The sequence below is a fragment of the Phodopus roborovskii genome, unplaced genomic scaffold (assembly GCF_943737965.1).
Source record: "Phodopus roborovskii unplaced genomic scaffold, PHOROB, whole genome shotgun sequence".
NCBI lineage: Eukaryota > Metazoa > Chordata > Mammalia > Rodentia > Cricetidae > Phodopus > Phodopus roborovskii.
In genome coordinates, this window is record NW_026125264.1 from 1,520,844 (window position 1) to 1,531,607 (window position 10,764).

General features: G+C 45.9%; 1 protein-coding gene across 1 annotated transcript in view; it reads right to left on the reverse strand.

Moving 5' to 3' along the window:
- The window catches only part of LOC127228937 (vomeromodulin-like), a 60,992-nt gene extending 52,293 nt beyond the window's left edge, over positions 1 to 8,699 (reverse strand). Inside the window, exons 1-11 of the mRNA XM_051194037.1 lie at positions 8,435 to 8,699; positions 6,571 to 7,066; positions 6,164 to 6,265; positions 5,390 to 5,545; positions 4,548 to 4,632; positions 4,176 to 4,233; positions 3,379 to 3,449; positions 2,057 to 2,203; positions 942 to 1,064; positions 698 to 765; positions 402 to 432 (exon numbers count right to left, since the gene is read on the reverse strand). Coding sequence (XP_051049994.1) covers positions 402 to 432; positions 698 to 765; positions 942 to 1,064; positions 2,057 to 2,203; positions 3,379 to 3,449; positions 4,176 to 4,233; positions 4,548 to 4,632; positions 5,390 to 5,545; positions 6,164 to 6,265; positions 6,571 to 7,066; positions 8,435 to 8,699 — 1,602 coding nt within the window. The remainder of the gene's footprint in view (positions 1 to 401; positions 433 to 697; positions 766 to 941; positions 1,065 to 2,056; positions 2,204 to 3,378; positions 3,450 to 4,175; positions 4,234 to 4,547; positions 4,633 to 5,389; positions 5,546 to 6,163; positions 6,266 to 6,570; positions 7,067 to 8,434) is intronic.
- Positions 8,700 to 10,764: the final 2,065 nt, after the last annotated feature.

Sequence of the window (10,764 nt, forward strand, 5' to 3'; positions counted from 1 at the left end):
TAGAGATGGGGGATTGCTAGCTTTGGAATGTTTCCTGAGTCTGCTGTTTACTGCCTGTCCTTATCTCTGGCTGTTAAAGGGACACATTTTCTACCCCGTCTCTGGAACCCACTATGGGCCTTTCTCCAGCATGTGACATCAGACTTGCAATGTGTTCTGTCACCTTTGTGTGTGTTTGTATGTATGTGCTCCTTGCAGCCCTTGCACAAGCAGATGTCAATGTGATCATGGGCAGCTATAGTTTAAGAGCTCTTCCTAGAGCCAGTTAGGAGTCTGCAGTTCTGTTCCACAGTAAACGTGTGCTCTAGTCCCCTTACCCCCACTCCTGAGTCACTGAGTGTCTGGCATTGACATGATTTCCCACCTATCATGGGTCAATATAAAAGGTTACATCAACTTACAGCCTCAGGGGGCTCCACTCTGTGGTCAGAACTGTCAGCAAGAAAATACAGAGATAGAAATGTTAGTTTCGTGAGAACAATACTACTGAATCTTAAGTTCAACTCTTATCTCTATTGATTTGGGATGAGTCAGTTGTTGACTAGGGCCTACTGAGCAGAACAGACAAGTGACTAAGAGCATGCAAGCCACTGATTCCCTATAGTTATTCAAATATTTGCCCAGAACCCACCACTCCAATGTGTTTCACAGGGCCTTTACATGTTCAAGAGGACTGTGCAGTTACAGATTGTAGTACCTTGTGACTTTGATGCTTGGTACCAATTTGGTTTTTGAAATCTTGCTGTCATGGGAGATGATTAATTGCTGAAATGACACAAGGGAGCATTAGTGTAACATGCGACCATGGCCTTTCCCTCTTCTGTGTGGACTCCAAGGCATAATAAGGGGCCCCAGGCTTTTGGGATCAGTCCATCCCAAGCATCCAAGTCTCAAGAGTTGGCCTTCTTCCAACTCAGTGAACCTTCATTTTTCACACTCACCGTTTTCCCAGTGGCATAGTCTCCACTATCCTTTGTTATTGCAACCTCATAGGAAACTCTGAGGTGCTTGTCTTTCTGGAAGGCGTAGGTTATTTTGGTGATGTTGGCCTCGAGGTCATTCATCTGTTGTGAAGAAGACCTCAGTTAATGAGGGGAAAGGATGGGATGTGCATTATCATGAGGCAGACATGTGTGCCTGAGTCTTGCATGAGATGCTGTGCTTGTTCCTGTAGGCCTGGTCACCCAGCTGGGAGCTGGTGTAGCTGAGAAAAATTAATGACAGGGACATTCCCATCCCTTTTCTGTGTTTATTTCAGAGGAAGAGACCTTGTGAACTGCTGCTTTCTGTCAAGGATTTCAAAGTGGAAGGGTGCTTCTCTGCCCTTGTGCTCTGGAAGCTCTCTGCTGAACACTTATGGACTCTGTGGTAAAGATTCCTGTATGCTGCTACACAAGATGATGGTGCCTAGAGCCTGGGAGCTCCTCTCACTGTGGAGACCTCCTCCTATCTTCAACGTGGGTAGGTCATATTAAAGTACCTCCTGGGTAGATAAGCCTGGTTCCCTTGCTGCTATTGTGACTTGGCCACTCACTCAATCTCTGAGGGCATCAGTCTGAAGAAGAGTTGTTACACTGAGCTTTATTTTGAGGATTACTTGTCATTGATCATTTAAGACACATGGATGTGTGTTTGTTTGGCTATGGATGACACACTCATAATATTTACCTCCTCCAACCCACGTGACTGCTTCTGATGCCTTGCTGATAACACCAAGGCTCCTTCCTGATTCCTAAACATGATGTGTGTCCTGTGGCATTGATCTTACCCATGTCTTCAAGGACCTTCAGATACTGTAGGCAGTGGTTGCACATGCCTTTAATCTTAGCACATGGTTGGCAGAGGTAGGCAGATCTCTTGATTTCAAGGCTAGCCTAGTCTACAGTGCTAGTTCCAGGACAGCCAGAGCTATCCAAAGAAACCTTGTCTCAAAAAAACAAAACAAAAACACCCAAACCTTAGGATCTCATTCTTATCTCCTTTCTTCTGCCCCTGAAATGACAGTCTCAGCTGATGTGCAGTGTATTGCAGACTTAGGCTGATGGAGGACACTCACCTTGACAGAGCTCTGCTTGGCCACATATATTAACAGTATCTTCAACATTGAATTGGACATTGTTACAGAAATGGTGGCATTTTTGGGATCTTGAGGCAGCCGACCTCCAATCACTGGTACTGTTCTTTTGCCAAAATTGGCTCCAACCTAAGGAGAGAAAAGTAGAAAAACATCGATGTGGTTCAGGAGACTAGAAGAAGAGGGATGGCCTTGTAGTGTCGCTCTTACAGTGTAGGGTGAAGTTGCCTTAGCTTATTTCCAGTGGCACTGTAACAGGGCTCAGGGCAGCCAGGCTTTCCTGAGACATCATGAATCCTTGCCTAAAGGTGAGACAGCATTTTTGATGGAGTTCAAGAAGGTGTGTGTGTGTGTGTGTGTGTGTGTGTGTGTGTGTGTGTGTGCGTGTGTTTAATAGTTGCATCCTCTTTTTCCAGAACTGAAAGTCAGTTCCCCTCAGTGGTTCCTCTCTCTTTTCTTCCTCTGCACTTCCCTTCCTTCCATGATTCGTAAACCATCGAAGACATATGTGTATATGTATAAGTTCTTAGATATTAAAGCTAATATTGGGTATTTCCTGTGTCTGCTTTTCTGTCCATTTCCTTCTTTATTTTTGTGTGCATTCTCCCATTATATTTCTCAAGTATTTTCTGTATTGAAATGGATGTTGGACCATTCAGCAAGGAATACACTGAAGAGAGACTTATGCAGACTTTACTGGTGTTTCCTCTTGTCCTGTGCATACCTCCATTCGCTTTTCTTGACTTTAGAGTGACTATTAGTATCTGGAAAGCATGGCTATATGTTTCCACATGTGATGCGTGTAGAAGTATCTGACCCTCAGTCCTTTGTGTATGTTGTAGGATGTTGATGAACGTCATCCTGGATGTGCATGGGTTTGTGCTTCAGCCTCTGAGTGCAGCTTTTTTGCTGGATTTCCAGAGGGGAAGCTGAGCTAGTCATGTCCCCTCTCTTCATCACTTGTCACACCCTGGTTTTGGCTTCCTGTTTGGGGAGTGGGTGGTTGGCAGGAGATGGCCTTTTGTTTAGATGTGTGTACTCTACTGGGAGTGGAGACCTCAGCTGGGACAAGTTATGGTTCTGTCAGTTGGAGTGCCTGATAGACTGTCATCCTCTGAAATTGAGTGGAGAGGAGCACTAGCGTGACCATGCCCCGATGGACACTCTGGAGACTGATCCCAGTATCAGATGAGGGGTCAGAAAGAGCTGATCATTTCTCTGTCCTGACATTTTAACCTCTTGTGTGCTTCCAGGTATGCCTCCACCCTGCATCCAGTTTCATTGCAAAGACAGTGCCTACTTACACAGTAGAGGATGGAAAGTCCTTTGGGAGAAATCCTGGCACCTTGAACCTTGTACTTGAATAAGCCGGTAGCTGTGGAGGAGAGGAGGAGGAATGGTGAGAACCCACACTGCCACTGATGGCTGTTGGGTCCCAACTGTACCTGTGGTCTCTCTCTAGACACCAGTATGGACAGCTGCATCTGCCTGCCTGCCAGACTCAAGATGTGGCTCTGAATATCTTCCATATCTCAAAGGATGCTCTGAGCTTCGGGTTTACCCGCACAGAATTATTTTCTTATCTGATGTGTCCCAATCTCTTTGAAGAAGGAAACAGTGGTATGTACACTATATATTTTGTCTATGGTGGGACTTGAGAAATAAGTCCAGTTTCTTCCTTCACCTCCCTGGGTTGTTCAACCCAATATTTCCTCCCAACTTGGCTTTTGGTATGTTTATTGAGTTATTGTAGGATGTCCTCATCTCAGGACTCCAAAGACGATGTCCTTGGACTGCACTTGATTCAGACTTTATGTATGTAGTGTTTCATTGGAAACTGTTTGGGTTGGGAAGCTCTGTGCAGCCCCCACGGGCACTGTCTTCTAATTGTTTCCTTGATTCAGAAGTCAAGTACCTTGAAAAAAAGGTCAGTTGGACCACTGTCCTTCCTCTGTGTGCATAGTAGTGTGTGAGGGTCCTTGTAGTTTTGGAGCGTGATATCCCAGAGTCCCTTCTTCTATGGTATATCATCCTATGAAATCCCCCATGGTCTGTGAACCACTTTAGTACATTGACAAGAGAACAACCAGAAAGGACTCACCATTCTTGCAGTTATTAAAGTCCTTGAGAACAATGGCACAGGAGTTGGATTTCTCCAGCTGTGAAGTCACCACAGGTTAGCTTAGCTGAGGGAGCATCAGGAGCCTGTTTAATCTGCCTTCCTCCTCCCCTGCTCTCCTGGGCTTCCCCTTTCCTGTGCTATTTCCCTGAACTCTTTTGGTAGAAGTTATTACTGTTCCCAAATCTCATCTTCTCTAGTTCTGCTGGTAGACATGTGGTCAGGGGAGCTGCTTGTCCATGGTGGCCTTTCTGCTCTGAGGTTCCCCGGTCTTGATTTAAATCTGTCCTAGCAGCAGGCCAGTTATCAGTGATTCAGGTCTGTGAGTGAACCCCACCCCTTCCCTGGACTTACGTTCTCATTCATCTCTGCTGAGAGCACTATTGGGACAACATCATTCAATGGCAGTGGTATGGGGAGAGGCACAGTTCCTGTGACTCTGTGGAAGATAGACATGTTGAAAGTAGTGATTGTCGTGTTTCTAGATTGGTGTATGTCTTAGTTATAGCGCCTCACTGATGAAGGAGTCAGGATGATGTTTGGTTTCTCTATGTGTCTGTAAATCCTGAGCTCTTGCCTTGACCTTTGGTCTTTAAGGAAGATGCAAAGATACCTGGCCTAAGCACAGGAAACCTGGCCCTGAGGTCCCCAGAATGGATTCATGCTTCAGACACTGGAGCACAATTGTCCATAGACCAGCCTGTGGTCTTGGCGTAGCTGTGGATCTGAATTCACAGCTGGCTAAATTCTAGCTAGAGAAATTTTAATGATGTCCTGTGTAGGGCATAGCTGATGGAAGGAAAGGATGTCAAGGCTGGTATGTGTGGGTGAGAAGCATCTCCATGTTCCTCATGTGAACCGAGTCAGAGGGAGGCAGCTGGCACAGAGAGTGGCAGAGAGATTGTCACTTTCACTGTATGGCCTCATGGTTCTTTCTCCATTTTGACTCAGGTCAGTGCACTGTTTAGGGAAAATCCAAGATGAGTCTCTTAAATAGAGCAAGAAGGAAAGATACAAGGTCATGTGAGAAGGTAGTTCTTAAACACAGCAGAACATTGCTCGTCAGCTCTCCTGGCATTTCCTGATTGTCCTGTGTACTATTGTGGACCAGCAGTCCGCTGGGACAGCAGGAAGGCCACTGTGACACACATTTGGATTGGATTGATGGAGTAGAAAGGAGGAGGGGTTGTACTTACGTCTCAATTAACTGAATGTGCATTTCGTTGACCTGGATGTGGGTGTCTTGGATGTCAAGGTTGACACACTGAGTGTTGTTGGAGGAAACAGCAATTTTCATTGTCACTTCCAGGATGGATTCAAATTGCAGTGCACTGACGACAGGTCCAAGTGCTCTGTGGAGAGGAATGTGAGGCGAATGAAATTCTGCCTGAGACACCAGGGCAGAGAAAGGTATTAGGGAATGTCCTCCCGATGTGGTGAAGGTCATCCTCTAGAGGGAAGAACTGTTTTCCAGTCCCTGTGCTCTAGGGCCTCAGTCCTATGCCAGAGAGTGAAGAGTGTGGTCATTTAGGCCGTTAATGTTTGATGAATAATTGTCCTACCTAGCCTTAAGGAGGTGCCTGTTGTTGGCACAGGGTGTCAGTTTTAAGTTCACCTTCAAACCTAGCACTTAGGCCTTCTGAGTTGTGTGGAAATACATAAGAGAAACGTGGCAGGGTAAGCCAGAACTTGTTAACATTGGAAATTCTATACAGGGACAATTTTGTATGTGTGTGTTTGTATATACTTATACATACATATGTACATTCATAAAATATAACATACATAAGTAGGTATGTATATATGTGGACGTGATTTTTTTTTCCTGAGGGAAGTTGCCCTCTGTAAGGAAGTCTTGCTGGGAATAGCTGATCTTCTTTTCTCTCTGTGTGTCCTTGTCCTTGGGCTGTAGGATAGGGGCCTGCATCCTCATCCCTGGTGACCCAGCAATCATCTGGAAACATGCTCACCCTTTTCCGCCTATGGTGGCAGTGACTGTGGAGTGGACGTGGATCTCATCAGCTGCCATGGTTATGTCCGTGCTGTCCACTGTTACTTCATCCACCTCTAATCTGCAGAGGGACAATACAGGCTCAGTTCTGCTTCCTGGAAACAGCCCAGCCCTCATGAGAAATACCTGTGGGGAAGGCGGCTCGCCACCTACTAAACTCTGCTGCTCCTATGCCCCTGAACTGTGCTTCCCAACCAGATTTTTGCGCTCAAGACATCCTGGCAGTACTTTACAGAGATTCCAGTGCGAGTAAGCATGTCTTCTGTGAAAGTGGCTGTCACTATGCTTGTTGTATGTTGAGTGTAAGTGTCCCAATGAACATCTTGTTCTTCCAGAGACCCCGAGAATTGTCAAAGAAGCACTTACTCAAGCAAAAGCTCTTTGATGTTTATGTTGAGTAGATCTGAAACTGGGTCTTTGAGGTCACTGGGGAGCATTTCCTTCACCTTGGCCTCGACAGAGTCTTTTATATTGTCTACATTTTCAACCATGTCATGCAGAGGCTTCCCGATACTGGAGAGTCCCTCTCCCTTCAGGAGACCTTTCCCAGAGCCCTTGTCTCCCCCAAGATTCAGTAAGCTGTCCAGGCCACCACTGCCCCCTGGGAGTAGCTGGGCGAGCCCTCCAGTGGCCTTGGACCCTGAAGAGGGCTTTGAGGAATCCTCATTCCCTTCTTTGCCTTTGCCTAGGAGACCATCTAGGCCAAGACCACCTGCCCCTTTCAGGAGGGAAGTGGGATCTAAGAGTGAGAGCAGGTCAGAGTTGTCCAGTGTGGCTAACAGTGTCCCGAGCACGCCTGCCATATTAACGTCATCACACTTCACAATGTCCTCAATCTGTGGGGGCAGCTTGTTCATGAGATCTGAAAAAGATCAAGAGACAATCGTGCTTTGGTTTTCTATTCAGTTCATCCTAGCACTCTCCTTTCTGGAAGGCGACATCTTGAAATTTGGGGCATATGGCAACTCAGAATTCTGCCTTCCAGGTTCCTTGTGCTGCCCCTGCCCTAGTTACGAATAGCCCTCTGTTGCTGGATAGATGGCTCAGAGTTCAAGAGCAGGGCCAGATTCTGAATTTGGTGTTTCCTTGTTCTGAAAACCAGGCTGAGGCAGTCTACACCAGTTTGGAGCCCAGCAAGGAGGAACCATGTGGTGTGACAGAGTCTGTATGTAGGTGGTAAGAATCCACCGGAGTCAGACATTTCCCTTGTCCAGGGTGACATCGGCCTGCCCTGAACTTACACTTGGGTGTATCATGTCAATGCAGTTTGAGTCCTTATCAGAGTTTGACTTCTTGGGTACATATATATTCTACTGCTGTCTTGTGTAGTCACACCTTCTTGGTTTTATCCCACATAAAATTTAGTCCCTCTTTTGTTTCAGTGCTGATGTTGTACATAGGAGTTGACTATGTTATACCATTGCTCTAACACTGAGCTATGTCTTCAGTTCTCTGGTAGTTTCCCATTCCCCACTTTAGAAATGTCAAGTTGAATCCTAGATCCAATCTCAGGTATCTTATGAGTAGCTTCCCAAAGGATCACCAGCCTACAATTCACACTGCCAGAGAAACTAGGATACAAGGAGGAACCTAAGAGATTCATTCAAGGTCCTTCACAGAAGGGGAAAGGGACAAGATCTCCTGAGCATATTGGGAGTGGGGGCGGGCAGTGAGTAGAGAGGGAGCTAGGAGAAAGACAAGGGTAAGAGAGGAGAACGTGTGGGACTAGGAAGATCGAGTAGGGGGATGACTAGATGAGAGCAAAAAATGAGATTCCGTAGTAGAGGGAGCCATTATAGGTTTGAAGAGAAAACTGACTCTAGAGAAATGTCCAGAGACCTACAAGGATGACCCCATCTAAGTATCTGAGCAACAGAGAGGGAGAGAGGGAGAGGAAACTGGGATCAATATGTAAAATAAGAAAAAATAAAAAATAGTATAAATAATAATAAAAAAAAGAATTATGACTGAAAACAAAGGAAAGAAAGAAAAGCTTCTTCATCTCTCTGAGCTGTTGGATGAGCTGGATTCAGACCTTTGCTGTACCAGAATTTCTACACATGACCGAAGCTCCCTTCTCTGTCTAGGCACAAGTAGCTGCCACAGGATCTCCAGGTTGGGAAACCACTTATTTAGAGGGTTGACTGAACCTGCTCTGAGCTCACCAATGTGCAGGCTATGGAAGGTGTAGACAGGACCTAAGAAGACAGCTGAAATGAGCCTTACTTACAGTCATGGAGTTTGCCACTGGAGAGGAAGTATCTGGCTGCAGGCGCACACTTGCCACCCTTGGAGGCAGCTGGATGCTTTTTGGAAGGCGAGCCTTGCTTGTTGGTGGAACCTTTGAGGTGTGGTGGTGCTGGCAGGTTAAGAGGAAGGGTGTTCACATTGGGCACAGCAACGGGGAGACTGCTCACCCCTGGAGGTGTTTCTACCAGGTCAAGTGTTCCTGCTTGGATGCTCAACGTGATGACCAAGGCCCGCAGAGCCCACATTGCTATGGCTGACACCTGCAGAAGAGAAATGGCTCACACATCACATTCACCATGGACCTAGAGCTGTCATGTAACTCTGTGCAGGTGACTCCCTGTCTCTCAGAAGAGCTTCATTTTCACTTTATTGACACCCTAGTTTGTCCTCTGCTCATGGGAACATGGTCTGATATATGCCTGTTAACATATTCTTATTACTGTTTCTACCATGGGCAATTGTGCTGTCAGTATTGGCTGTAACATGTCAATGCGGGTGAGCCCTGACCTGAGGTCTGACTTCCTGGGTTCATGTATATTCTCCTTTTAATTTGTGTAGTCACATATCCTTTATGTTACCCCACATATAATTTCTCCTCCTGTTTCATTTTTCAGTGCTGATATTGTATACAGGCTTGACTGTGTTCTATCATTGCTCCAAAACTAAGCTATGTCCTTGGGCCCCTGGTAGTTTCCCAGTTCCCATTTTAGACATGTCAAGTTTGAGTCCTTAACTCCAAACTTGGCCCCTGCCCCTAAGTTAAGCTTCTTACTGAGTAGCTGGTATTGGACTTTTCCTGAGAGGTCTTATAGAATTGTGTAGTGAGATATTCACTTTGTCTGCACCCGTGGCACTGACCACGCCCATTGGGGTGGGTACAGGGGTGGGTGTTATCTGGGGGAACTAGGTCTCGGGAAGGGGCCCTGGAATGCCCTCTTCTTTGCTGCATGGGGACAGAGGAGCATTCTGAGGCATCCTTGGGACCTGGAACCTGCTGGTGCTCATCTGACTCTGTTTTAAGTTATTTTTCCCTGAATAAATATGTATTCATCCTGATTTTCCTTTTTCATTAGCATTAAGAAAGTTTAATGTTAATAAAGTATTAAATTGTGCCTGTAAAGCTAGACATCAGGTGCTGTTTTTACCTCAGTTTCCCGTGTCAATTGGGTGGTGTACCCCACTCATGGTGGAGCTGCGGTTTGCTGTTGACGTCTGACAATCATTTCCCATCTGACCTTCTCAGATTTCTTGCTTATGCTTATTCTCTAGATGTTTTGTCTCTGACGGCTACCTTGATGTATCTTTTTTACGTTTGAGACAGGGTCTTACTCTTAGTCCTGACTTTCCTGAAGCTCGCTTTCTCGTTCAGAGAAAGCGTTGCCTCTGTCCCACGATTATTGGGATCCAATCTGTACACCACCATGCCTGGTCTGCCTTCAAATCTTTCAGTTACATTTATGTATTTATTGCAAGTCATGTGTGTAAATCACAGGACAACTTGATGGAGTTATTCCTTCCTTCTGTCGTGTGGTTCTAGGGATGACACTGAAGTCATCAGGCTTGGTGGCATACCTTTACCAGCTGAGTGATTTCACTGTCCCACTGTAACATGTAGAACGGTGCTGCACATGTGTTCCTGACATTTCCCCCTAACATGTGAGTTGCCCTGTTGGCATTTCTTCCCTCTTGTCCTCCTTCATCTGTCAGGGTTTGTAAAATTGGTGTGTGGGTCTTTGCTGTGACCTATAAAAAAGTTGTCATTGGGTCACTTCTGTCAAATGCTCACCCCACAATAAGTAAGTGCAATTTGCTTTATGACAGAGGGGACCCTGTGCATGTGTTCCCGATAGCAGGGACCATTTGTTAAGACTTCAGCTATAACCTCTACTTTACAGACACACCACTGCGGCCTCACCCTCAGAGGTTCATGTGATATGCCTGCCCAGCAAGCGCTTCCTCCACCTGTGACTGCTACCACTTTAGTAATTACTTGATATTGTTTTAGACTCTCATCTGTAATCCCTCCCCTCTCTGCCTTTAAATCTTTCCATGTTGTCCTTTCTGCATACTCCCATAGTCTACAGTAGCCGAGTGTTCCCAGAGCTGAGCTAGGCTATGTGTGTACATTTGATGATTCTTAGAGGCTAATGGTGATGGTTTAGGTTGGCACCATGTATACCTACTTTGAAAGGTAAACCCTCTGCTGCCATTACCATCAGAAAGCGGTGGTTCCAGTAAACTGAAGCCAGTGGCAGTTCTTGCATCACATAAATTGCCTTATTGAAAAGTAAACCTCACCACATTTCTACC